Below are 27,515 nucleotides of genomic sequence, written 5' to 3'. Positions count from 1 at the left end.
CACAGAAATCCACCTGCCTCTGCCTCCCTCGGTGCTGGGATTGAAGAGATGCATCATGGGCTGGAGAGATGGCTCAGACTTAAAGACTAGGCTCACAGCCAAGAAGACAAGGCCTGGGTCACCATGGCTGTAGCAAAGTTTTAAGTAAAAAACAAAACAATCAAAGCAACATTGTGTCCACCCCTGGCAGTCCCAGGCTTCTGGAGGCTGAGGCAGGGGGCTGGGCATGAATTGCTGGTTAGCCTGAGCTACAGTGTGAGGTCCTGTTCCCTAAAAAGTCAAAGGAAATAAAAAACCATACTGACCACCCCGGGCATGGTGGCGCACGCCTTTAATCCCAGCACTCGGGAGGCAGAGGCAGGCGGATTGCTGTGAGTTCCAGGCCAGCCTGGTCTACAAAGCAAGTCCAGGACAGCCAAGGCTACGTAGAGAAACCCTGTCTCGAAAAACCAAAAAAAAAAAAAAAAAAAAAAAAAAAAAAAAAACATACTGACTAAGATAACTATTAGCATGTTTTCCATATATATATGTGTATGTACATATATATCTCCATATATATAGCATTTTTGTTTATGCATATGTACATTTACAGAAATAGAACCATCCTTGTATACTCTTTATTCTGCAGTGAGTATTTTTATTTTCTTTCCTTTTTTTAATTAAAAAAAAATTTTTTTTAGTATTTTTTACTTTCACATCATACCCTCCCTATTATTTGCCTAGCAGTATTTTGTGCTTCCCTTCTCTCGTCACTACATGTTCTTCTGTGACGTCACCTATACTACCTTATATTTTTAATTTAACCTTGACAGTTCATCAGTAACAGTTCCACATCTGGTTCTTTTCTTTCCTCCTTCTCTTCTTCCTCCCTCTGCTCCTCCTCTAGGGACAGGGTTCCCTACAGCATTTTGTTTTTCCCACCTTCTCTCCTCTGAGCCCCAGAGAACTGAACGTGGAGTTCAGGCAGTGGCCAGGAGGCCTTTGTCCCCACTTTGCCCAGGAGCTGATCCCCAGCTCACACACAACCGCTGGTAGAATTCAGCTTGGTGTAGGAGCCAGGTGCAGAGCTTAGATTTCACCACCAGGAACAGAGCAAGAGAGCAGTTGCCTCCTGGGGGACCAGAGCAGATGCCACCTGCCCAGTAAAGGTGGCTGGACCAAACTCCGAACTTAACATTCATGAGGGTCGGAGGATTCGGATGACTGTTCTGGAGGATGCTACCAAGGCAGTGAAGCCTGCTAAGATGGAAGCAATGCCTCCAGCCATGGCCCTATGGGTCTTCTTCACTGTGTCGTCTCCCCCCCCCCCAACATCAAGTGCACGTTTCTCGCACTGTGGCCACAAGCGTTGCCAGGAAGCCTACTACCTTCAGGGCTCAAGTAGACTTCGTGGCCATTAGCAGGATGTGCAGTTCATCCAGCAGGCGCTCTGAGACACACTCCATCCACGGCCCCTGAACGCAGCCACATATGAGCTCATCTACCACATGTGTCATAAATGTAATCTCCATAGACTCTGTGCGTGCGTGCGTGCATGCGTAAGTCTGAGGACAAGTTTTGGGAGTCGGTTCTTTCCTTCCACTGGGTGAATCTAGGGGATCAAGCTTAGGTCAGTTTGGGCAATAAGAAGTTTCACTTGATGAGCCTTCTTGTCAATCTTCCTTTTCAAAAGTTATTACTGGGGGGCTGGAGAGATGGCGCAGTGGTTAAGAGTGCCACCTGCTCTTCCATAGGTCCTGAGTTCAATTCCCAGCAACCACATAGTGGCTCACAACTATCTATAATGTGATCTGATGCCTTCTCCTGAAGATAAAGCCCTCATATACAATAGATAAAACAAATATTTTTTTTTTTTTTAAGATTTAGTCATTATGTATAGTGTTCTGCCTGCATGCACACCTGCACGCCAGAAGAGGGCACCAGATCTCATTATAGATGGTTGTGAGCCACCATATGGTTGCTGGGAATTGAACTCAGGACCTTTGGAAGAGCAGCCAGCGCTCTTAACCTTGAGCCATCTCTCCAGCCCAATCTTTTTTTTTTTTTTTTTTTTTAAAGTTATTGCTGGACTGACGAGATGGTGCAGCAGTTATGAACACTGGTTGGTGTTCCAGAGGTCCTGAGTTCAATTTCCAGCAACCACTTGACGGCTCATGGCCATCTGTAAGGAAATCTGATTCCCTCTGGTGTGCATGAAGACAGAGCACTCATATTTAAAAACAAATAAATAAAATTTCAACAATTATTCCTTTTCCTCTCCCATCCCCACCCTATCATCTTTCTTTCTGTGATGAGGCTGATGAAGGCTCAGGGCCCGAGCATGCTACACACTCACTCTGAGCCACAATCCAACTTGTTTCTGCTGGTGTTTGACTTTGTTCTGGCTTTCCTTAATACAAACCACTGAAATGAATGTTTTGATATCCATCTTTTATCACTTCAGTAAGTGTTTTTGCCAACTGCACCCTTAGCACTGGGATCTTGGTAGAGAGTACAAATATTTAAGTACTTAATGAAATAGAATGACTCAGTAAAATCGGCTCACCACACCCTACTAAGGAGTTCCTTCCACAGCTCCATTGTGAATTCTGTTTCCCGGCTTTAACTGAATGTTTTGGTGCTGGGATCAAACCCGGGGTCTTGCCTGTATGGCAGCAGGTGTTCTGCCACGAGCTTCCCCCTGATTCCACCCAATTCCTGGGCATCGGATGCAACGATTATGGAGAGACCAAATAAATACTGCCGTCTGGTTTTAACCAAAAGCCAGATTTAATTTAAAAGACATTATTTTGGTCTAGTCTTTGGCCTTGAAGTCCTTGTGCAGCTGAGGGTGGCCTTGGGTTTCCGAGTTTCCGGCCTCCATATCCCCAGGGCTGGGTTTACAGGAATGAGCTGCCACACCTAGTTTATCCAGGATCAAATCCAGGAAACAACAGTACATTTCCAGCCCAATTTGAAAATTAATTTTATTATTTTTTGACACGTATAGGTGTTTTTCTTGCATGCCTGGTGCACATGGAGGCCAGAAGAGGCCACCAGGTCACCTGGATCTCATGTTACGGATAACCGTGAGCCACCAAGTAAATGGGTGACGAACTATCTCTCCAGCCCCAAAGATTGGCCAGGAGTTCACAGAGATCCTCTTGCCTCTGCCTCCAGAGTGCTGGGATTAAAGGCGTGCACCAACAGTGCCCACAGGAAGACTCTTCAGAAAGGACGACTCTCCTTTCTCAGCAGCTGTCCCAGCAGTATGGGGCATGGAGCATGCGTCCCCACGCATGCTGCCTTGTGGCGCTAACTAAAGCTGCTGTGAGTTCATGAATGGGACAGACATATCCCATTCAGAAAGCAGCACTTTACAGCACTCCTCCTTCAGCCCTTACACCTTCTGCTCCTCTTCCTCAGGGTTCCCTGAGGCTGGTGTGTGTGTGTGTGTGTGTGTATGTGTGTGTGTTGATAAATATGTCCCACTTAAGGCTGGGATGTGTGTGTGTGTGTGTTGATAAATATGACACATTTAGGGATGAACATTCAGTACCTTTTTCTTAGTGCTTTAATTATAAATCTCTTTCTCTCTTTTTAAAAAAAAAAAAATTTTTTTTTTTTTTTTTTTTTTTGAGACAGAGTCTCTCTGTGTAGCTTTGACTGTCCTGGACTCATTTTGTAGACCAGGCTAGCCTCGAACTCATAGCATAGCAATCTGCCTGCCTCTGCCTCCCAAGTGCTGAGATTAAAGGTGTGCACCACCACTGCCCGGCCTGATTAGTTATAAATCTCTACACTAACTGATACCCACCACAAAAAGAAGACTCCCTGAATAAGGTTGGGAGAAGGCCAGCTCTATAAATACAAATCTTTAGAATGCAGCTGAAGACATCCATTGAATACTCAGGGCCTTATCATGTAGCCCTGACTGCTCTGTTCTGTACGTCAGGCTGGGTTTGGAGTGACAGAACTCCACCAGCGTCTGCCTCTGGAGTGCTTGGGTAGCAACGGGCTTTGTTTGTTTGTTTGTTTTGTTTTGCTTTTTTTGTTTTTTTCGAGACAGGGATTCTCTGTGTAGCTTTGCCTGTCCGGGACACGCTTTGTAGACCAGGCTGGCCTGAACTCACAGCAATCTACCTGCCTCTGTCTCCCGAGTGCTGGGATTAAAGGCGTGCACCACCACTGCCCGGCTGCCATGGGCTTTTGATCGGAACTACAGCATTAAGTGTGAAATCCCCTCCTGTGGGGTACCTGATAACAGCTGTGCCATTATTGCCCCAGTAAGAACAGGTCAAATTTGTAACTTTCTGTAACATTGTACAATTGCAACATTGTTCAAATACTGGCTAAAACCACTGACTTTTTTCTCCCCCAAAAGCCGGAATAGAACCTTCTGGCACTATGCAAGCTAGATAGCAGGAAGGAAGTTTTCTGGTCAGTTTGAAATTGATTTCTCTATGTCCTGCAATCAATGTGAGTGGTGTCTTCAGTAGTACAGTCATAGTGTGTAGTTATGAGACATTAAAACATTTTAAATAAACAGGGCAATAGTGGTGCACACTTTTAATCCCAGTACTCGGGAGGCAGAGGCAACCTGGTCTACAGAGTGAATCCAGGACAGCCAGGGCAACACAGAGAAACCCTGTCTTTCAAAAAAACCGTATATAGCAGGCTGGAAAGATGTCTCAGTGGTTAAGAGCACTGTCTGCTCTTCCAGAGGATCTGAGTTCAATTCTCAGCAACTACATGGTGGCTTACAACCATTTATAATGTGTTCTAATGCTCTTTTCTGGCATGCAGGTGTACATGCAGATACACAAAATTAATAAATAAATCTTTTTAAAAAACATATAAGCCAGGCGTGGCATATGCCTTTAATCCCAGCACTGGGGAGACAGAGGCAGGCGAATTGTTGTGAGTTCAAGGCCAGCCTGGTCTACAAAGTAAGTCTAGGACAGCCAAGGCTACACAGAGAAACCCTGTCTCGAAAACAAAACAAAAAACCCATATATATATATATTATATTATTTAACAATATATATTATATATGTGCACACATACATATATACATAATTTAAAATAAAAATAAATCATATTTATTGATTTACTTTGAGACAAGGTTCTTTTTATTTTTTTGTTTTGTTTTGTTTTTCAAGACAGGGTTTCTCTGTGTAGCCTTGGCTGTCCTAGACTCACTTTGTAGACCAGGCTGGCCTCGAACTCACAAGGATCTGCCTGCCTCTGCTTCCCGAGTGCTGGGATTAAAGGCATGCAAACCATGCCTGGCCAGAGACAAGGTTTTTCTATGTACCTCTAGCTATCCTGGAATCCACATTGTAGAACTCAGAGATCCACCCGCCTCTGCTTCCCTCAAGCTGATTGTAAAGACATATGCTACCACACCCGGCTAAAAGAAATCTTAAAAAAAAAACAATTTAAATTATTTTGTTTTTATTTATTTTTTATTTTATGTGATGTTTCCCCCAAGTGTATGTCTGGAAAGTGTCCTATCTGCTAGAACTGGAGTTACAGGTGCTGGGAATTGAACCCAGGTCCTCTGGAAGAACAGCCAGTGTTCTTAACTGTAAAGCCATCTCTCCAACCTCTAAAAAAGAATTTAATCCAGTCCATGCCTTGTAATCCCAACACTTGAAAGGTAGAGGCAGGATTGCTGCAAGTTCAAAGCCAGCGTGGTCTACATCACGATTTATCGGCTAGCCAGAGAGCTTCACAGTAAAGACTGTCTCAAAAAATAGGTGTCAAGCAGGCTTGGTGGTGCACGCCTTTAATTCCAGCACTCAGGAGGCAGAGGTAGTCAGATCTCTGTGAGTTCAAGGCCAGCCTGGTCTACAAAGCGAGTCTAGGACAGCCCTGGCTACAAAGAGAAACAAAAAGTGTCAAAAAGCCAAAACAACAAATAAACACTTGATAAAAAGTAACCAGTGCAGGATTCACAATAAAAAGTATCATCCTTCCTGGTTTCTCTCTCCAAAGTAACCACTGCCAACACTTGTGAAACTCTTCCTAGACAAATAGTACAGTGCACATGGTGCAGAATTGTGGAAGCGTGCTTAGCACAGCTGTCCATCTAACCCCGGCCAGGTGGACGGGGTGGGGGCTTTCTTTAGTTTTTTAAAGTTCATCTCCCAGGCTCTGCCCTGGGTGGATCCGGAGGCCCATCTTTCAGATGGACACATGTGGACTCTAGTGAAATCATTCACAGAATGGTCTGATTGATAGCGAGACACAACCCAGGAATCTGCCACTCATGACAGCAGAGTGCAAGCCCCAAACATGATTGGGGGTTCTTTGCTTAGCTCCCTGAATCTTATATGGCTTACAGCATATTACCTGGGTCTGATGATCTTTTCTGTTTGCTCTGTTGTTGTTCATTCCTGTGCTTGGCTTCCTGCTCCCCCACCGAGCAACAGTTCCTTAAGCAACAGTTCCTTAAGGGGCATCCCCATTTCTGATTTCATATACTTCTTTCAAACTGAGGGAACTGTGCCAGGGTCTGTGCACTGTCTCTCCATGCCTGATTCCCTCACGCCCCAGGAACATTCTACACCTGTCACCAGTTCTGCATCTTTTACTTAACACAACTTTTTAAAAAAATTATGTGTAAGAGTGTTTTGTCTGCATGTATGTGAGTGTACTGCATGTGTGCTTGGTGCTGTTAGAGCCCAGAAGGAGACACTAGGTCATCTGGACCTAGAGTTAAGAGCTCTTGTTGTTGTTGTTGTTTTGAGACAGGGTTTCTCTGTGTAGCCCTGGCTGTTCTGGACTCACTCTGTAGACCAGGCTGGCTTTGTACTCCCAGAGATTCTCCTGCCTCTGTTCCCAGGTGCTGGGTTTACAGGCATGCGCCACCACACCTGGCAAGTTAAGGACTTGAAAACTACTATGCAGGTGCTGGGAACTGAACTCAGATCCTCTGCGAGAGCAGTACATGCTCTGGGCTGCGGAGCCACCTCTCCAGCACCTTTCTTAGTACATCTTAAAGAGGTTCTATACCACCGGGTGGCGGTGGCACACGCCTTTAATCTCAGTACTTGGGAGGAAGAGGCAGGTGGATCCCTGTCAGTTCAAGGTCAGCCTAGTCTACAGTGCGAGTCCAGGACAGCCAAGGCTACACAGAGAAACCCTGTTTTGAAAACAAACAAAAGAGGTTCAATACCTGCCATACAGCTTGGTAGGGGAAGAGATTTTTTAAACTTTTAGGTTCTTTCCACTGTTAATGAATGGTTCCTCACTTTCTAATTTTCCTTTGTCTTTTTCTGTCTGGTTTCCCAGGAAGGTGTTTGGGCTTAGTGGAATCGCTAGAACATCACATCCAGACAAGGACCCCTTACACAACCTCACTGCGTGACAGCCCTTAGTGACAGTCCACCACAGCACACTCCTGCTGCCAGGCGTAAACTCTGTGGCTCTGGCCAGGCGCCCTCATCTCCCGAGCAGCCCGTGTGTTTTCAGAGCCCTAGCGTGAGACGCCTTTTGCAGGCGGATGGAAAGATCCGTGGCATTCGTCTTTGTCTCCCACCCCCGGCTGAGGCCTAACCTGTATTCTTTGCCCTCCAGGGAAAGCCATATGTCTTTGACCGCGTGTTCCCCCCAAACACGACTCAGGAGCAGGTTTATCATGCGTGTGCCATGCAGATCGTCAAAGGTAAGAGACTCCTCTTCGAAGTGTATTTTCCCATGTTCACCATTACACACACACACCAGCTCTCTTTCTCTGCCTTCTCTTCCAGACGTCCTTGCTGGCTACAACGGCACAATTTTTGCTTATGGACAGACATCCTCAGGGAAAACACACACCATGGAGGTGAGCGCTCTGACCTGGGGGTTGAGGGATTCAAAGACCATTCACAGAAGAGCAAAGAATCTCCATTGTGGAAAATCCAGGGGTCAGTGCGGGTGGGTCAGGAGCATGGGATGAAGAGCACTGCAGTAGGGGAGGGTGGGATCCCTTTAGCCTGCCCACTTTCCCTCCTTGGGTCTAGAAAACTAGCAGCAACGGAGGTCCGAACACTGCTGAGTTATCAGCTTCTGCTCACAGCAGACATGGCGGGGACCATCTCCTGAGAGCACCCTTAAGTCACTCACTCCTTACTGCTGGCCCCTGCCTGCCTGAGTCTCAGCCTTACTGTGTTGTGCCTTCACTCCTCAGGGGAAGTTGCATGACCCTCAGCTGATGGGGATCATTCCTCGGATTGCTCGAGACATCTTCAACCACATCTACTCCATGGATGAGAACCTTGAATTCCACATCAAGGTGACCAGCATATATGGCTCCTGGGGCCTCAAGATGGGCTCTGAGAAGGAAAGACCTAGAATGAACCAGCTAAAGCTTTACTCTTCCCTCCAGTCACCTCAGCCTTTCACCAAGATGTCCTTGCTGGCACTTTCCCAGCCACTGCCCTCCTTGAGCCAGTCATATTGCTTTGGGATTCCCATGCTAGATTTAAGATCAGTCTCTTGGGGATGGAGAGAGAGATGGCTCAGAGGTTAAGAGCACTGGCTGCTCTTCCAGAGGACCTGGGTTCAATTCCCAGCAACCACATGGTGGCTCACAGCCATCTCTACCTCCAGTTCCAGGAGGTCTGCTGCGTTCTTCTTGCCTCTGTGGGCACCATGCATGCACATGATACACACACATTCATACAAACAAAACATTCACATGCATAAAAATAAATAAAATTAAAACAACAGACCCTCTCCTCACATTGTCCCCTTTCTCCCTAACCAGGTGTCTTATTTTGAGATTTACCTGGATAAGATCCGGGACCTTTTGGATGGTGAGTTCTTGGTCCCAGTGGGCAAAGGCAGGTGTAGGGGCTGAGGACAGAGAGGGACTTTATCCAGAGATTGGTTGCAGTTGAGCCTCGGGGGGCATGCCGCTTCATACCAGAGTCCTCTGGCTCTACTCCCTACAGACTTTCAGTCAGGGACGACGGTGCTTGCCTGTAAGCCTAGTGACTTAGAAGGCTGAGGCAGGAAGATTGTGATTTTGAGGTCACCCTAGGCAAGATTGTGTCTCAAACGGAAAAAATAAAAAGGGGTGGGTGGTGGTAAGTGGTAGAGCCTGTTGTGAATGAGGCCTTGGGCTCAAACCCTAATTAACATGGGGAAAAACAGGGCAAAGAGGAGGAAGAGAGATAGGAAATGTAGGCAGGAGGTCAAGCCCTCAGAGCGGGTGTGAGGGTCTGGGCTCAGTCTCCAGTGCTGAGTGCTCAGTGCTTCAGAAACAAAAAAGAAAAAATATCCCCAAGCCTGGAAGAGTCATGTGATGAGCTCAAAGGCTCAGTCCTTACTGAGGCTGAGAACAGCTGCAGTCCTGTCAGGGGGGTTGGGGTGGGGCCTTCCTGTGACCATGGCATGCTCCCCCCCCCCGGGGAGTCTCCCTACCCTTGTACTGTACGGTTCCTAGGGGTGGGAGTACTGGTCTCTTAGCCTGCTCTATCTTGATTCAGTGACCAAGACAAACCTGTCTGTACATGAAGACAAAAACCGGGTGCCATTTGTCAAGGTGAGAGTGGGGTGGGTTCTCGTGTGCGGCTGGGGCATCAAGAAGAGTGTGTGTGTGTGTCGGGGGCAGGGATGGGTCAGTGACCCAGAAGGTGGGTGAGGGAGATGTGCCAAGAGGGACTTGGAAGGGACCCCTGGCAGTTCACCTGGGTGGTGTGTGGCCAGCTCGGTCTGAAGACAAGCGTTTATGGTGCTGGTGTTTGCCTCCTGCAGGGCTGTACCGAACGCTTTGTGTCCAGCCCAGAGGAGATTTTGGATGTGATCGACGAGGGGAAGTCCAACCGTCACGTGGCTGTCACCAGTGAGTGGGGAGAGAAAGAGCTCCTGGGTCTGGAGGTCTTCTGACCACTCTTCTGTGGCCACTGGCAGACAAGCGACAGAGGAGGAGGGGCCCTTAGGAGATGACACAATAGGGACGTCCTGGGTGGAGTGGTGGCTAGCGGGCCGTGCGCCTGAGGACCACAGCTCTGCAGGGGCTGGTAGGCAGAGGACCTGTCTCCTGCAGATATGAACGAACACAGCTCCCGGAGCCATAGCATCTTCCTCATCAACATCAAGCAGGAGAACATAGAGACAGAGCAGAAGCTCAGCGGGAAGCTGTACCTTGTGGACCTGGCCGGGAGCGAGAAGGTTGGGGGTGTTTGGAGTGAGGTGGGGTGGGGGTGGGGGTCAAAAGGGAATCCTTTGGGGGGGGAGGCTTGCCTTTTTAAAAAATTAAATCTGGAAGAAAAAAATAAATTTGGCCATGTGTTTTGGCAATGCACGGTTCATTCCAGCACTTGGGAGCGACAGGCGGAGAGCGCGAACCCCAATAATAAGCAAATGTTTCACCATTAAAATAATAACATCGCAGGGAAGTGGTTCACTAGGTAAGGCATTTGCTGGGCACGCCTGAGGACCCGAGGTCAGATCTTCAGAAGCCACATAAAACTAGAATGGTGGTTTGGCCTGTAATTCTAGTGCCCCTACAGCTGGAGGGTGTGGCGTGAGCACCACTGAACATCAAAGGGGCCCCACCCTGAAACGAGGCGGAGTCGGGGACCAGCGTATGAGGCTGTATCTGCCCACGCCCTCCCCACCCCCCCCCCCCACACACACACACTCAAAAGCACACACACTCGGCTGGAGAGATGGCGCAGAGGTTAAGAGCACTGGCTGTTCTTCTAAAGGTCCTGAGTTCGATTCCCAGCAACTACATGGTGGCTCACAACCATCTATGGTGAGATCTGGTGCCTTTGTCTGGCATCTAGGCATACATGCAGGCAGAACATTGTATAAATAATAAATAAATCTTTTTTAAAAAAAGGGCAGGGGGCTGGAGCGAAGGCTCAGTGGTTAAGAGCGCTGCCTACTCTTCCAGAGATCCTGAGTTCAATTCCCAGCAACCACATGGTGGCTCACAACCATCCATAATGTGATCTGATGCCCTCTTTGGCAGATAAAGCACTCATATACAAATAAAGTTTAAAAAAATAAAAAAGCACACACACTCATGCATATACACACGAACACATACATGCACATACAAACATAGGCACACACGCTCATGTCCACACACATGCGCATACACACACACTCACACTCACACAGACGCACACTTATAATTCAAGGTGGGGGACACAACTCATTTGGTTGAGTGCTTACTTAGCAGGTGCAAGAGCCTGGGTTTAATATCCATCTTCCACTGCATGAGCTGGCACATGCCTGTTATCCCAGCACCTGAGAGATGGAGGCAGGAGGGTCAGACCATTCAAGCTCCTCATTAGCAGCAGAGGGAGTTCAAGGCCAGACTGGGCCTTGAAAGAGACTGGGGGAGAGGAGAGGAGAAGGCTGCACCATGGGTTAGATGGAGGAGAAGCACTTGGCTGACATGGATGGAGATTTGGCCCAGATGGTGATAATTAGCAAGTTTTTGGGATTATGAATGGGCGGTAACTTGACAGAAGTTATTAGAAGCAGATGGCATGGTACTGAGGCAGGGATCCCATGCCTGAGGCCCTACTATGGAAAGTAGTTTAGAGGATTGATATCTGCCCTGCCCCAGGTTAACTAAGGCTATTTTAAAATATAACAAGTGTCTGTGTCTTGATTGATTGCTAGCCGGGCCTACTGGTAATACACATAATTTTAAAAACAATAGAGACTCTTCCCACCCTTAGTCCCAAATAATCCAGTCGATTTAGTTTGTTCTCAAGATCATACAGGCTCATTACTGCCAGATCCTACTTCCCGCTCTCCCTGCCACTTATCCCTCGGCAACCACAGGCTTACCCTCTGGTGCCGGGTTTGCTAACCAGAAATATGTCATATAAATGATAGGCTATCAAGGGGGGAGGGAGGGACTTCAGCAAGAGTGTTCAGGGAAGTGGGGGAAGGGTCCCCACCCTGGCCAAGCCCCGCTCTGTCCCTCCAGCCTCCCTGCCGCACTTGTCCTGTAATTCTCCGACAGGTCAGCAAGACCGGGGCAGAGGGAGCTGTGCTGGACGAGGCCAAGAACATCAACAAGTCTCTGTCCGCCCTGGGGAACGTGATCTCTGCTCTGGCCGAGGGCACTGTAAGTGTCCCTAGGTCACCCCAGCCTCTTCCCCGCCTCCCCGGTTTCTCATTGTCTAGTCTAATCATTCTAATCAACCCCCCCATTGCTATCCTTCGTTACCTGGTTGGCATAAGTTTTCTCATTCATGGCCTGCTTCCTAGAAAAGCTACGTGCCGTACCGTGACAGCAAAATGACCCGGATTCTCCAGGACTCTCTGGGCGGGAACTGCAGGACCACCATGTTCATCTGCTGTTCGCCGTCCAGCTACAATGACGCAGAGACCAAGTCCACCCTGATGTTTGGGCAGCGGTCAGTGTCACGGTCCCCAGAGGGATTCCGGAAGCCCTGCCCAGTCTCATCCCTTGCTAGTCACATGCACACACACCACATGCATGCACACACATGTGCACACACATGTGCACACACATACACACGCTCATGCACAAACGCACGCACGTATACCCCATATCGGCAGAGACTGACTCATGTTTCATCTCTGCTCTTCTTTTCACTCAGGGCAAAGACCATCAAGAACACCGCCTCTGTGAATCTGGAGCTGACTGCCGAGCAATGGAAGAAGAAATATGAGAAGGAGAAGGAGAAAACCAAGGCCCAGAAGGAGACGATTGCGAAGCTGGAGGCTGAGCTGAGCCGGTGGCGCAATGGTTAGAGAGGGACCCCGTGGGAGACGGTGGCTAAGGGACGGCGCCCCAGGTGGATCAGTCTGGAACATCACCCCCCCCCCCACAGATACCCAGAGGTTTGTCTCATAGGTGACACCTGATGTGGTCTTTCCTCCCCTTCTGTCCCTCCATCAGGAGAGAATGTGCCTGAGACTGAGCGCCTGGCAGGAGAAGACTCAGCTCTGGGAGCCGAGCTCTGTGAGGAGACGCCGGTGAACGACAACTCATCCATTGTGGTCCGCATCGCACCTGAGGAGAGGCAGAAATATGAGGAAGAGATCCGCCGCCTGTACAAACAGCTTGATGACAAGGTGAAGGCGGCGGCTGGGTGGATGCTGAGGGCTGAGAGGCTGAGGGTACAAAAGCTGGCTTGTGGCTGGTGAGATTGGGGGGGGCGGTGGCGGGGGGCATTTCCTGCCAAGCCTGACCGCCTGAGTTGCATCTTCGTTGCATCTCCTGGGACCCATGTGGTAGAAGGAGAGAAGTGGCTCCCACACGCTGTCTTCTGACCACCACACAAGCACTGTGGCGTGCACATGCACACATCACACAAACACATGCACACTGTCATTTTGTTGTTTGTTTTTTGAGACAGGGTTTCTCTGTGTAGCCTTGGCTGCCCTGGACTCACTCTGTAGACCAGGGTTGGCCTCACACTCACAGAGATCCTCTCGCCTCTGCCTCCTGAGTGCTGGCATTAAAGGCCTGCGCCACAGCACCCAGCCACGCTGCCATTTTTTTTAAAAAGTTGCTTTATACAACTACTATGATGTGGAAAATGAGTTGTTGGGTTGTTTGTTTTGTTTTTTGAGACAGGGTTTCTCTGTGTAGCCTTGGCTGCCCTGAACTCCCTTTGTAGACCAGGCTGGTCTTGAACTTAGAGAGATCCACCTGCCTCTGCCACCCGAGTGTCTGGATTACAGGTCTGCGCCACTGGGCCTGCCTTGGACAATAAGTTTTAAAAGTAGAAGAACATAGCCGGGCGTGGTGGCGCACGCCTTTAATCCCAGCACTCGGGAGGCAGAGGCAGGTGGATTGCTGTGAGTTCAAGGCCAGCCTGGTCTACAAAGCAAGTCCAGGACAGCCAAGGCTACACAGAGAAACCCTGTCTCCAAAAGCCAAAAACCAAAAACAAACAAACAAAAACAACAACAACAAAAAAAGTAGAACATGAAAGACATCAGTCATGTGTCACCTAGAGACAACAGTGTTAATATTTTACTGTTTGTGTGTGTGTGTGTTTGTGTGTGTGTGTATCATGCAACTGAGATATACGGTTGAGTGATTTGCATCTGGTTTTTCTTGCTTTTAGATAGTCTTATATTTTAGGAGAGCCTCAGACTCTTGCTTCTCCTGCCTCAGGCTCCGAGATGCTGGGGTGACAAGTGTGGCCACCCTGACCAACTCTAGATTTTTCAGTCAGGGTTACATTACAAGTAGTTTTCCACTTTAGTAACGGCTCTTCGTAAACATATCTGTTTGGAGCGAAGGATATAGCTCAGTTGGTAGCGTGCCTGCCTGGCATGCACAGGGCTTGTAGGATGATGCAACGGCGGATAGGGGCACAGGCTTGGAACCCAGCACCTCACGTGGAAACGGAAATATCAGAAGCTCAAGGTGGCCCTTAGCTACGTGGGAAGTTTGAGCCTGCACACCCTGTCTGGGGGAAAAAAATCATTTAAATAGATGTCTGAGAGCTCATTTGTCAAAATGTATTTGGTTGTCATGCACAAGCATTTGCTTTTGAGGCTGGAGAAATGGCTCAGTGGTTAAGAGCACTGCATGCTCTTCCAGAGGACCTGGCCTCCATTTCCAGCACCCACATGGTGGCTTACAACCATCTGTAACTCCAGTGTTAGGAGATCTGATGCCTCTTCTGGCTCTGTAGGCACCAGGCATACATGTGGTACAAAGACATATAGGCAGATAAAACATCCATATGCATAAAATAAAAAAATATTTTAAAAGTAAGATATATATATATTAATATATATATATTCTTCCTATAATCCCAGAACATAGAAGGTTGAGGCTAAAGGCTATGGATGTGTAGACTTCTGCTGTATAGTGCCAAGGTTGTCTCAAAGGCATTGAAAAAACATGTCCCATACCTGTAAGGAAGCCAGGGACAAGCCTCCTTTCAGTGTGTGAGCTTTCCAACTTGAAGCAGTTGAAGTTTCAGGGGATCTGGCTTCTCCCTAAAGTGGGAGAAGTGGCCCCTCAGCACCTCATCTCTGACAGGATGATGAGATCAACCAGCAGAGCCAGCTCATCGAGAAGCTGAAGCAGCAGATGCTGGACCAGGAAGAGGTAACTGGGGGGGAGGGGGGGGCGGGAGGGAGCAGCCAGAGGGAGGCAGGGCTCAGCCTGAGGCAAGACTTTGGCTCCTTCCTTGCAAATCAAAAACCGCTTCTTTAGCCCGGGATGGGTGTGGCTGAGGGTGTGGCTGTGTAGGCAGACTGTGAGCCTGGCTGGTCTGAAGCCCTATGGTTGATCTCTAGCACAGCGTAGCCCAGTTGTGGTGGCGCACACCTGGTGCACACCTGTAATCAGGATGGAAGTCAAAGGTCATTCTTGGCTGCAAAGCCTTAGATACAGGAAACTTCATCTGAAAACAAACAAACAAACAATGGAAGAATGGGCATTCTGCTCATCCACCCATGAACATTGTGCAATATGGAAACTTCACTTAGGAGGTTGAGTTGGGAAGAGCAAGAGGTCAAGGCTAAGCTGGGCATGGTGGCACATGCCTTTGATCCCAGCACTCAAGGAAACAGAAGCATCTGGATCTCTGAGTTTGAGGCCAGCCTGGTCTACAGAGTGAGTTCCAGGACAGCCAGGGCTTACACAGAGAAACCCTGTCTCGGAAACTAACTGAAAGAATCCAGCCCTATTTGCAATCAGCCAGGTGTGTCACTATCCAGGCTGCATAGCAACCAGCCAGGCTGTTCTGAAAGCCCAGATGATGGAGTCCCGTGCTTTTCCTGCTGGTTAATGGAGCCCGAGTCACGCCCTTGGCTTGTACTTTGTGTGTGTGCTAGGCAGGTGTCCAGATTTAGCTCACACAGGCCTAGGGGCCAGAGGTGATCATTGCTGACATCTTGCGGTCTTGCATGCCCATCTCTTCCTTGAAGCTGTTAGTGTCCACTCGGGGGGACAACGAAAAGGTCCAGCGGGAGCTGAGCCACCTGCAGTCAGAGAACGATGCCGCGAAGGATGAGGTGAAGGAAGTGTTGCAGGCCCTGGAGGAGCTGGCGGTCAACTACGACCAGAAGTCCCAGGAGGTGGAGGAGAAGAGCCAGCAGAACCAGCTGCTGGTGGACGAGCTGTCCCAGAAAGTGGTAAATGGCTGGCGAATGTCCCGAGGGCCCCCAACCTCTGCTTCCCGCTGCTACGTACCTCCTGAGCTGACATTCAGTGTGTTGAGACGCCCTGCCCCAGCCTGCCTCTGCAATGTGCCCTTCTTTCTTCCAGAGGCTTCTGCAGGGTCTGTGTTCTGTCCATAGCAGCCCTCAGAGTCTTGCATGACATGAGAGGCTCTGCTCAAGCTGGGAAGGGGAGCAGGAGGTTCAGGAGGCTGGCAATGGGAATGACCCTAGGGGCTGTCCCTAGGCCACCATGCTGTCCCTGGAGTCTGAGCTACAGCGGCTCCAGGAGGTCAGTGGACACCAGCGAAAACGGATCGCTGAGGTACTGAACGGGCTGATGAAGGACCTGAGTGAATTCAGTGTCATTGTGGGCAACGGTGAGATTAAACTGGTAAGTAGGAAGACGGAACAATGCTGTTCCAGTCATTCCTGCCCTGGGCACTGGAGGGAGATGCATGGTGGGACAGTCCATCCTTTGTGGAAGAGAAGAGGGCATCCCTTCCAAGAGCCATATTGGGAGACTAAGGCAGGGAAAAAAACAAGTTCTAGGCCAGTCTGGCCTACATAGCAATATCCAATTTTTGTTTGTTTCTTTGTTATTTTGTTTTTAAGGTAACAAAAAAAGGGGGATTGTGCCTCAGATTAGACACATAAAAACGTTGAGAAGCAGGTACAACTGAAAAGACGTGTTCTAAAGGTTTCACACAGGGCTCCAGAAATATTAGTAGCAGGATCTAGAGGCGACACAGGGTAGGAATGACATGCAAATCTATGCATAAGAAAATGACCTATTGTGACTATGAAGCAGAACTAGTTTAGCTACAAAGGAAAGCCCAGCTTGGTGCGGAGCTTAGATCATCCTTGGGAGGCTGAGGCAAGCAAAACACTTACCCAGGGCTTTGAGACAATGTAGCAAACAGAAGAAAAGACTCATTGATTTTTGTTTTGTTTTGTTTTTGTCTTTTGAGACAGGGTTTCTCTGTGTAGCCTTAGCTCTCCCGGACTAAGTTTGTAGACTAGGCTGGCCTGGAACTCATAGTGATCCTCCTACCTCTGCCTCCCGAGTGCTGAAATTAAAGGCCTGGGCTACCATGCCTGCCAACTCATTGATTTTTAAGATGGAAGGGGAAGACTATTAAAATTTGACATCTGAATGTAAACAGAGGCTTTGAATTGACGTGTTAGTTAAGGTTACCATTGCTGTGAGGAAACACTGTGACCAAGAGCAACTTGGAGAAGGAAAGGGTTTGACTTACATATTGTGACTCACAGTCCACTGAGGGAAGCCAAGGCAGGAACTCAAACCTGGAGGCAGGAGCTGATGCAGAGGCCATGGAGTGTGCTGCTTACTGGCATCCTCGTCACGGCTTGCTCAGCCTGTTTTCTTATAGCACCCAGGACCACCTGCCCAGGGATGGCATCACCCACCATGGGCTGGGCCCTATTGCATTGATCACTGATTGAGAACATGTCCTACAGGCTTGCCTGCACACCTGATATTATGGAGGCATTTTCTCAGTTGAGTTTACCTCCTCTCAGATGACTCTAATTTGTGTCAATTTGACATAAAACTGGCCAGCACAAGCTGCTAAAATGTTGAAGAATTCCCGGTTTCCTTGAGCTCAGGTGGGGGGTGAGGGGGTGTGGACACAGGCTTTCTGCCTCAGAGAAGCAGCCATTCCTCCTTCTGCCCACACTCAGCCAGTGGAGATCAGTGGGGCTATCGAAGAGGAATTCACAGTGGCCCGGCTCTACATCAGCAAAATCAAGTCGGAGGTCAAGTCCGTGGTTAAGCGGTGCCGGCAGCTGGAGAGCCTCCAGGTGGAGTGTCATCGCAAGATGGAGGTGACTGGCCGGGAGCTGTCGTCCTGCCAGCTGCTCATCTCGCAGGTGAGTGTCTGAGGAAGAGAGAGGCAGCTGCTCTTTGGTTACGGATAAACTCCCAACACCCACCTCTAGGTCAGTGCCTGGGGTCAATGGAGATCAAGGACTGAAGATGCGGGGTGATACCGGGGAGGATCCAGGCCAGAGACAAAGTTTAGGGGGTACTGTCCTTTGATCATTTAAAGGAAGAGTCTCCATAGGAACAGCCCCTGGCCTTGTAGCCTCATAGAAAGTGCAGCAGGAGGGGAAGGCATGGGGGGACAGCTGCAGCACGAGAGCCTTAGCATCCTTGGTCGTCTTCATGCCCACAACCTCCCTTCGCCAGCACGAGGCCAAGATCCGTTCGCTCACGGAGTACATGCAGAGTGTGGAGCTGAAGAAACGACACCTGGAAGAGTCCTATGACTCCCTGAGTGATGAGCTCGCCAAGCTTCAGGCGCAGGGTGAGACCCTCTTCCATCTGTCCCAGCCGCCCTCGGATCGAGGTCCCAGAGGGACCAGAAAGAGAAGTCACACGCATCGGAAGAAATGGCCTGGTGTGAGCTCATGTGCTGCTGGACGTGTAGCCTGGGTTTCACGCTTAGTTCCTCTTACACGGATCGTAGACCCTGTTGCCCTCTGTCCCTGATGACTCAAATTGGACTGTCCCGATGCAAAGCGTCCCTATGCACCCATCCCCCCACCCCACCCCCTGACCTGGAGCTCAGTGGTGTCATGGAAGCTGTCTTCCTCTCTTTTACTTAGAAACTGTGCATGAAGTGGCTCTGAAAGACAAGGAGCCAGACGCACAGGATGCGGAGGAGGTGAAGGTAAGCTGGGAAGGTGTGAGGTGGGTGCTTCGCAGGGCAGGGCAGCACAGGGCAGGGCAGGGGCCGGGGGATCTGGCTCTGAGCGCAGGGTTGGGCTGTTTGCAGAAGGCCCTGGAGCTACAGATGGAGAGCCACCGTGAAGCCCATCACCGGCAGCTGGCCCGCCTCCGGGATGAGATCAATGAGAAACAGAAGACCATTGACGAGCTGAAAGAGTAAGGGCTAGAGGGGGCTCCAGGGTCTCTCCCATTCTCCCAGCCTGCTGTGGCCGCACCAGTGCTCTTTCTGGATGTTTAATGTCTAAGGCCATGTCCTCAACAATGACACACTTTGAAGGCCAAATTCAAGAGACAGGAGAAGGGCTGGAGAGATGGCTCTGCGGTTGAGAGCACTGGCTGCTCTTCCAGAAGACCTGGGTTTGATTCCCAGCACCCACATAGTGGCCCAAAACCATTTGTAACTCCAGACCCAGGGGATCCAATACCCTCTTCTGGACTCCTCGGGTACCAGGCACAGGGGGCGCACAGGCACACACGCAGGCAAAACACCATACACATAAAAAATTAATAATTTAGCCGGGTGGTGGTGGTGGCGCATGCCTTTAATCCCAGCACTTGGGAGGCAGAGGCAGGCGGATTGCTGTGAGTTCACGGCCAGCCTGGACTACAAAGTAAGTCTAGGACAGCCAAGGCTACACAAAGAGACCCTGTTTCAAAAAACAAAACAAAACAAAAAAACCCAATAATAATAATAATAATAATAATAATAATAATAATAATAATAATAATAATAATTTTTAAAAAAGACACAAGAAGTCCTTGAGACTTACAACTGGTATACTCAGGGTCTCATCCTGTCATGAAGACGGTAGCCAGTGTTTATCCTTGGTATCTGAAAGCGGACGCATCCGGTCTCAATGGGACACACAGAAGAAGACAAGCGTGTGCGGGAAGGGTGGGCTTCCTCTTTCTCCCTTCAGCATCTCTGTCTCTTCGATGCTCCACCCTCCCCAGCCTGAACCAGAAGCTGCAGTTGGAGCTGGAGAAGCTTCAGGCTGACTATGAGCGGCTAAAGAACGAGGAGCACGAGAAGAGCGCTAAACTCCAGGAGCTGACGTGAGTGACGCGTTCCCCGGCAGGCTCCGAGCTGTGGCGCAGACGTGTGCGTGCGTGCGTGCGTGCGTGCGTGCGTGCGTGCGTGCGTGCGCGCGCCTGTGGTGACGATGTTCACAGGAAGCATGAACAGGTAGGGAGAAAGGAAAGGAGACCAGCAGAAATGACTGCCAGGCCGGGCGTGGTGGCACACGCCTTTGATCCCAGCACTCGGGAGGCAGAAGCAGGCTGATCTCTGTGAGTTCGAGGCCAGCCTGGTCTATACAGTTGTGGGACAGCCAAGGCTATTAAGTATGAAAATCAGGTTTGATGTGGCATAGCTGGCATCATGATCCCAAGAAACTTTGTATGTGGCCATGGATGCAGATGGACTAAAGAGTTGGCGAGGGTGCGCACCTGGTAGTTTTAGCTGTAAATACTAGAGCCTAAGATTTCCTTTCTGATGCTGCATGGCAGACGTGAGTAGGGTGTATAATAACTGATGGTAAGTGAAGGCAAGAGGAATGGTGGGAAGGCGCATCCTGAGGGGCCTTCCCCATCCCACATCCTCCTTATTTTTCTTGCTACAGATTTCTGTACGAGCGACATGAGCAATCCAAGCAGGACCTCAAGGGGCTGGAGGAGACAGTTGTGAGTGGCTTCCTTCTGTTCCAGGTTCACAGGGTGGGAGAAGGAGCCCGTCCTCCTCAGCTCTCCCCCTCTACTCTTCCTGGCCTTTTACTGTGAGTCTGTGCCATAGTCAGGCTGAGAGACCCATCGACTAGATAAGCTGAAGGTTTCAAATGACCGTGGCTGGGGGATGGGAGGGGGGAGACCAGATGCCCCCAATTCTGCATTACCCTTCGCAGGCCCGGGAACTCCAGACCCTCCACAACCTTCGCAAGCTGTTCGTTCAAGACGTCACGACTCGAGTCAAGAAAGTAAGCGCCGTCCTCAGGTCTCGGCAACTCTGTACTGTCCTCCGTTCTCAGCGTTTTCCAGCCTGTTGTCCCCCATGGGCTCAGTTTGGCTTTGGGACAGCCATGTCTATTCTCCCTTCTGTCTAAGCAGAGTGCAGAAATGGAGCCCGAGGACAGTGGGGGGAGTCACTCCCAAAAGCAGAAGATCTCCTTTCTTGAGAACAACCTGGAACAGCTTACAAAGGTTCACAAGCAGGTGAGCATCCAGAAAGGGCTGGCAAGACCCTGAGGCCGGGATGCTGTGGTACCCAAGGCCCATGGATTCAGGAAGAGCTGGCTGCACGCTGTCCACAGGCTCCTCTGTTCACTAGTTCCTTCTTGGTACCTTATCTGGTTCCATGTGTGCCCCGATCTTTGCTATGAGCCTGTTTTCCCTTCTCAAAAGTTTTTCTTGAGCCTATCTTTACTTAAAGTAGAAGTCCCCAGCCCTGCCTTGGAGGAGGAGGAGGAAATGGCTGGAGGTTGTAGAGGCACAAGGGTATAGCCACTGAGGCGGGCTAGGTGGCTCAGCGGCAGGCTTGCCTAGGCTGCACCTGGGTGCACCTCTAGCCCTATGTGGCTGTCAGGGTATACTAGTACCAGACTTCAGATAGGAATATAAGAGAAACAAGAGAATTGGGCAACTCCATTTGCTCATCTGGGGCAGGTATGCGGGACATTGACTGATGTTCTTCGCATGGCCCACCCAGCCCCTAGTAGGGGCCAGTCAGAACCTCTGTGCTGAGCTGCTGCCTCTCTGTCCCTTCTTGCTTTTGCTGCTCTGAAGGTGGAAGCCTGGGTGTCAGAGGTATTGGGCTGGGTGGGCGAGAGGGCAGTCCAGAGGAATCGGGACAGGAAATGTTTGGTGCGTCCAGAGTGGAAGCGTCCTCGTCCACACCAGGGAGCCAGCGCACTCAACAGTCTGGCAGCAGGCTCTGATCGAGTGATGAAATAAGCCACAGCCTAAGTTCCATCCCCTTCCTCTCCGGTCCACCTTTCAGATTCCGTGGGGACTCATTCTCACTAGCCGTCCCACCTTCTCCTCCCAGCCTGATGGCCGTGTCCTCTGGGAAACTTCCCAAATGCGAGGCTTGGTCATAACCTGATGGGGTTGTGTCCTTTGGACCTGTGGAGGGCTTAACTAATTATCCTTCCCTCCTTCTATTATGAAATGGTATAACATCTTAACAGAAAAGCTGGATGACGGAAAGTCATAAAAAGAGGAGGAGGGGAAGGTGGCTATTGCTAGGGACGTAGCCTGTACCTCCCTAATTGGGAGAATACTTGTTGAAGGTGAGCAAAGCCCTAGGTTCAACCCCAGTCCACATCAAACTGCAGCCAGGCACAGCGGCATGGGCCTGTGGTCCTAGCATCTGAGAGGCTAGAGTTTGAGGGCAGCAAAGGCAATATCATGAGTTCTAGGCCAACCTGGGCTACTGAGTAAGATCCTGTCTTCCTTTCTTTGTTCCTTCCTTCCTTTGATTTTTGTTTTGTTTGTTTTGTTGTCATTGTTTTCAAGTCAGTTTCTCTGTGTAGCTCTGGCTGTCCTGGACTCACAGAGACTCGCCTGCCTCTGCCTCCCGAGTGCTGGGATTACAGGCGTGCGTCACCACGTCTGGCCTTTGTTTTTTTGTTTTTTGAAGCTGCTCCTTTTTTCCCTTCCTCAAACCCTGTGCCTCTGCTTTTACGTCCTAAATGCCAAAGCCTGCTCCCCTAAAGGACAGACAGGATAAGCAAATGCCCTGCTCCGCAAAGTCTATGAAGGAAAGAGAGTTGTAAAAACCCACCAGTTAAGCTCAGCCAGCAGTGCAGCGACACTGGAGGATTCCCTCAGTCGGCTAAGGTTGTAATGCAGGTTCTGGCACCATCTCTTTCCCCAACCGACCGACCGACCGACCAACTGTGTCCTATGCTATGCTGGCCTGCCTGACTGCCCCCCAGCCTCCTTCCCTCCTGGCCCCCAAGGCCTTGCACTTGAGCAGTTTCAAGTGCCCCAGTCATTGTGTGGGCCCTGCAAAATGATCCCAGGGCCATTTCTTGGCTGCAGAGTGGTCGCCATCACACTCTAGCTTAGTTCTATGGGATAGAGGAGGATGGTCTAGAAGGTCTTTGGTGAAGGTAACAAGCACAAATGTTTGTGCGATTGCAAACATTTTCTTTCCTTCCTGTGAGGCTCCGTGTGTGGCTGTATGGGTGTCCCTGGTTCCAGCTTCTGCTTCTGCACTGCTCTTAGTCGCACCCCTCTCAGCCCACGTCTGCCCCATTGTCACCTGGTCTTGCTGTCCCACCCTTTGCATGCCCACACAGCCATCTCATCCCCATTGGGGCCCTGGAGCTGTTGGTCTGGCACAGGCTGTGACATACAGTGGAAGGGAGTGTCCAGGTGGATGGGACCTGAGATGGGGCACTGTCACAAGACCTAAAGGGAGGGAGAAGGCCTCTCAAGAAAATGATACCGTCCTGATTTCCCTTTATTCTCTCTCTCTCTCTCACTCCCAACCCCCACCCTCCACTGGTGACACTATTTTGGGTCACTGGCTTTTCTTCTGGCTTCTTCTGTTTGGCTCGCTCCACAGCTGGTACGTGACAATGCAGATCTGCGTTGTGAGCTTCCTAAATTGGAAAAACGACTTAGGGCTACGGCTGAGAGAGTTAAGGCCCTGGAGGGTGCACTGAAGGAGGCCAAGGAGGGCGCCATGAAGGACAAGCGCCGCTACCAGCAGGAGGTAGACCGCATCAAGGAAGCAGTGCGGTACAAGAGCTCCGGCAAGCGGGGCCATTCCGCCCAGATTGGTGAGTGGTGTCAGTAGGCGAGACCACATCAGCCCTGGGAGCAAAGCCAGCCAGTCCTTGAGTGCCAAACAATTCAATGCTTGCTTTTAGCCCCAGCCTTTCCAGCAAAGGATGATGAGGTCGTTTTGCTGAGGTTGGCCTTGGGGACCAGGGAAACTTGGGGTAACCAATAGCTCTCTCACAGTTGTGTCTTCTCTTCTATAGCTAAGCCTGTGAGGCCCGGCCACTACCCTGCCTCCTCACCCACCAACGCCTACGGCACCCGGAGCCCCGAGTGTATCAGTTACACCAACAACCTCTTCCAGAACTACCAGAACCTGCACCTGCAGGCTGCACCGAGCTCCACCTCAGATCTGTAGTGAGTGAGCGTGGCTTGACCTCTTTTTCAAAAGAGTGACTGGGACAGGGACGGGCAAAGTGGTGTTTAGGGTAGCAATGGTGGGCTCCAGGGGCCGCCTCTCCGTTCTGTTTCTTCCAGCTTTGCTAACTCCTGTGCCAGCAATGGGACCACATCTGGTGGCCCCTTGGCTTCCTACCAGAAGGCCAACATGGACAATGGTGAGTGACAAAGATCCAGCCTACAGGATTCTCAGGGGAGATGAGAGCTGTCTACGACGGACACTAGCCAAACCTTTCTCCCATGCCAGGGTATCAAAAGCAAAGACAGCATCACAGCCAAGTGCAGGGGCCCTTGCCTAGTGTGGCTTCTGCCCTGCACTCCGTTCCTGGTACAGGGTGGGGAAGGTCTGGGGAGTGTGATTCACGTGGCTCACTGTCTGAGCCTTAGGCTTACCTAGATCCCCGCCAGACCCACTAGTTTCTTCAGCAGTAGGCTGGCTGCCCCTATCGCTGCTGCCCTTTCCCGTCTGTCTCTTCTGAGTGAGCACTTGGAGACTTTCTAAAAGTATAGCAGTGCAGCCTTGGATAGGTGAGGGGAGAGTGCCTCAGCTTACCAGTTCCTCAGAGGCGTTAGGAGGGGAAGGGTTTGTGAAGACTGTTCCTCACATCAGCCCTTTTCTAACCCTGTGTTCTCAACCGTCACCCCCCCCCACACTCCCCAGGAAATGCCACGGATATCAACGATAACAGGTACCCAGATGCCACCACCCGTGGGTTCGCTAGGTGGGACCAGAAAGAGTCCCATGTTTTTCTCTATTTGGACTTCCCTGGAGTTCTGGTGGGAGGGGGAGGAAACGAAGCTCACTGTGGTCACTTCATGCAGCCAGGGAGCCAGGGAGATCCAAGTACTCCCCGCCCTCTGCCCCTCCCCATTCCAGTCATGGTAGCTGGGGGGAGAGTGCCTGCTGACCTTGGGCAAGGCCTTGGGTTTCCCTGGGAAGCAGGAGTCTTCCCTGTCCCTGCACAGGCATGCTATTGGAGCGCTGAGCATGGCAAGACTGGAGCTGATTGAGGTGCGTGTCTTCCTCCAGGAGTGACCTGCCATGCGGCTATGAGGCTGAGGACCAGGCCAAGCTTTTCCCTCTCCACCAAGAGACAGCAGCCAGCTAACTCCTATTCCTGGCTACGAATCTGCACTTTCAGGTAGCTGCAGGCAGCTTTCCTCCCTGGCCCCAACCGCCTCCTATTTGGCCATGGCCTCTTCCGTTTTTGTGTGTGCACGCATGTGTGCACCTGTGTGTGCACATGTTCACGTGTGCGTGCATGTGTGCATGAGTGTGCGCATATGTGCATGCACACACATCCAGAAGCCAAGGTTGGTATGGGTGTCTTCTCCTATCACACCCCACCTTATTTTTTGAGGCGAGATCTCTCTCTCTTAATTTTTTTTGTTTTTGTTTTTGTTTTTGTTTTTTTGTTGTTGTTGTTGTTGTTTTCGAGACAGGGTTTCTCTGTGTAGCCTTGACCATCCTGGACTCACTTTGTAGACCAGGCTGGCCTCGAACTCACAGCGATCCGCCTGCCTCTGCCTCCCGAGTGCTGGGAGGCGAGATCTCTTGCTGAACCTGGAGCTTGCTGTTGTGTGTAGACTGGCTGACCAGTCACCGCCCTCCCCACACACACCTGCCTGTGTCTGTTCCCCAGTGCCGGGGTAACAGACTGGCTTTTGTGTGGCTGCTGGGATCTGAACATAGACCTCTTGTCTGTTCAGTAAGCACTTCACGACTGAGCCAACTCCACATCTCACCCCCTCTCTTCTTTAAACCATTTCAAAACCTTTCATCTCCGGCTTGGCTGGGTATGGTGGCACACACCTGTGATCCCAGACGGAGGCAGGTGGAATCAGGAGTTCACAGAAGCCCTGAGTTAGTGAGACCCTGTATCAGAAACAGACAAAAACCTTTGCTAAAAACCCAAATCACATCAATGCGCACTTTCCCTTTACCGAGCTAGTATCCAGCCCTCACCTCCGATGGCCCCAAGCTTTCCCTTAGCTGCCGGCAGTAGCCACAGTGCTGCTTTCCACCACTAGGGGTCGCTGTCACACTAAGGTAACAGGACAGCTTCGGAGACCATCCCATGGTGCCTCTGCCTTTAGCTACATGGAGTGATGTCTGCTTACTCTTGTGCTCTCCCTGTATCTGCACATGCTACCTAACCTATGATGCTCTCTGACTCTTAGTGCCTCTAGCTAGTGGCAGGCCTCTCCTCACTGTTCAGTGAAAATGGAAACCAATTGCCTCCCCGCCCCCTTTGTTCCTGGTGTCACAAGGCATCTTGTCATGGTTGCTTTAGACTCTGTGTGGACAGTGGGACCTATTTCGTTGTCCATGTTAGAAAAGATCCTCTCTCTCTCTCTGGTTTTCTTTTCTTTTTTTCTGTTTGTTTTGTTTTTGTTGTTGTTGTTTTGTTTTTTGAGACGGTGTCTCTATGTGTAGCCTTGGCTGTCCTGGACTCGCTTTGTAGACTAGACTGGTCTCGAACTCACAACAATCCGCCTGCCTCTGCCTCCTAAATGCTGGGATTAAAGGCGTGTGCCACCACACCCTCACTTTTTTTAGTTTTTCAAGACAGGATTTCTCTGTGTAGCCTGTCCTATCTGTCCTGGCTGTCCTGAACTCACTTTGTAGATCAGGCTGGCCTTGAACTCATAGATCTGCCTGCCTCTGCCTCCCGAGTGCTGGGATTAAAGGTGTGTGCCACCGCCATACTTGGCCTAAGGCCCAGTCTCTTGCTGGGCTGCACCAGGCCACAACCCTCTCAGGCTTTCCCAGGATAGTGGTCCAGGCAGAAAACACCAGAAAGGGAGAGCTGGGAAGAGGGAAGAGGATGCTGGGAAGACTTGGGGTGGAGAAAAGGATGGACTGGCTGTGAGCGGGGTCGGATCAGCTTGTTGGTGTTAAAGGAACAGAACCAAAGTGTCTGCCTATGCCATCTGCCTACACAGAGGCCTGCGGCTGCAGGCCAGCTCCTCACACCTTCTTTCTCTTTCTTCCCCAGTTCTAAGAGGGACTGAGGCCTCTTCTCTCAGCATGCTGCAAAACCTGTGGTCTCTGACACTAACTCCCTCCCCAGCCCGTGTTGTTGGACTGTTGGATGTGTCCTCTTCCTCCGTATCTCTTTGTACTCTGTATCTACGTATCGGAAGCTGCTGCTATGTCTCTTCTCTCTCCATCCCACTCTCTGTCTCTGATGATGTATTTAGCAGTTTTTAAGCATAGTCTCCCCTCCTCGGTTGGCATTAAGGGGGGAGGGGAATGTTTCTTTCTTCCATTTACTCGTTTCTTACACTGAGTGATGTTAGTCACTGAGTAGAGGTCACAAGATGACAAAGGAAAAATGGGAGCTAGGAGGCTGCCATCCTTCTCTCCCACAAACACACGTGTACATGCGCGCACACACACACACACACACACACACACACACACAGTGTACATACAAAGCCTTAAGCAGAAGAATGTCTTAGCATCTACGAAAAG

At 50.3% G+C, this 27,515-nt stretch overlaps 1 protein-coding gene across 1 annotated transcript in view; it reads left to right on the top strand.

Annotated features, from left to right (window-relative positions):
• Kif5a (kinesin family member 5A) overlaps window positions 1-25,209 on the top strand; it is a 34,976-nt gene extending 9,767 nt beyond the window's left edge. Inside the window, exons 2-28 of the mRNA XM_051170452.1 lie at window positions 7,564-7,651; window positions 7,737-7,810; window positions 8,156-8,260; window positions 8,735-8,783; window positions 9,459-9,514; window positions 9,727-9,814; window positions 10,019-10,143; window positions 11,963-12,067; window positions 12,211-12,359; window positions 12,567-12,715; window positions 12,869-13,044; window positions 14,975-15,043; window positions 15,868-16,074; window positions 16,346-16,492; window positions 17,803-17,991; window positions 18,311-18,428; window positions 18,730-18,794; window positions 18,900-19,009; window positions 19,808-19,909; window positions 20,476-20,536; window positions 20,755-20,826; window positions 20,957-21,061; window positions 23,421-23,637; window positions 23,842-23,995; window positions 24,116-24,195; window positions 24,699-24,726; window positions 25,068-25,209. Of these exons, the coding sequence (XP_051026409.1) occupies window positions 7,564-7,651; window positions 7,737-7,810; window positions 8,156-8,260; window positions 8,735-8,783; window positions 9,459-9,514; window positions 9,727-9,814; window positions 10,019-10,143; window positions 11,963-12,067; window positions 12,211-12,359; window positions 12,567-12,715; window positions 12,869-13,044; window positions 14,975-15,043; window positions 15,868-16,074; window positions 16,346-16,492; window positions 17,803-17,991; window positions 18,311-18,428; window positions 18,730-18,794; window positions 18,900-19,009; window positions 19,808-19,909; window positions 20,476-20,536; window positions 20,755-20,826; window positions 20,957-21,061; window positions 23,421-23,637; window positions 23,842-23,995; window positions 24,116-24,195; window positions 24,699-24,726; window positions 25,068-25,146 (2,967 nt within the window). The 3' untranslated portion in view covers window positions 25,147-25,209. The remainder of the gene's footprint in view (window positions 1-7,563; window positions 7,652-7,736; window positions 7,811-8,155; window positions 8,261-8,734; window positions 8,784-9,458; window positions 9,515-9,726; window positions 9,815-10,018; window positions 10,144-11,962; window positions 12,068-12,210; window positions 12,360-12,566; window positions 12,716-12,868; window positions 13,045-14,974; window positions 15,044-15,867; window positions 16,075-16,345; window positions 16,493-17,802; window positions 17,992-18,310; window positions 18,429-18,729; window positions 18,795-18,899; window positions 19,010-19,807; window positions 19,910-20,475; window positions 20,537-20,754; window positions 20,827-20,956; window positions 21,062-23,420; window positions 23,638-23,841; window positions 23,996-24,115; window positions 24,196-24,698; window positions 24,727-25,067) is intronic.
• The last annotated feature ends 2,306 nt before the right edge of the window (window positions 25,210-27,515 follow it).

The sequence above is a fragment of the Acomys russatus genome, chromosome 28, assembly GCF_903995435.1.
Source record: "Acomys russatus chromosome 28, mAcoRus1.1, whole genome shotgun sequence".
Lineage (NCBI taxonomy): Eukaryota > Metazoa > Chordata > Mammalia > Rodentia > Muridae > Acomys > Acomys russatus.
This window is presented reverse-complemented; position numbering and strand designations above follow the sequence as displayed.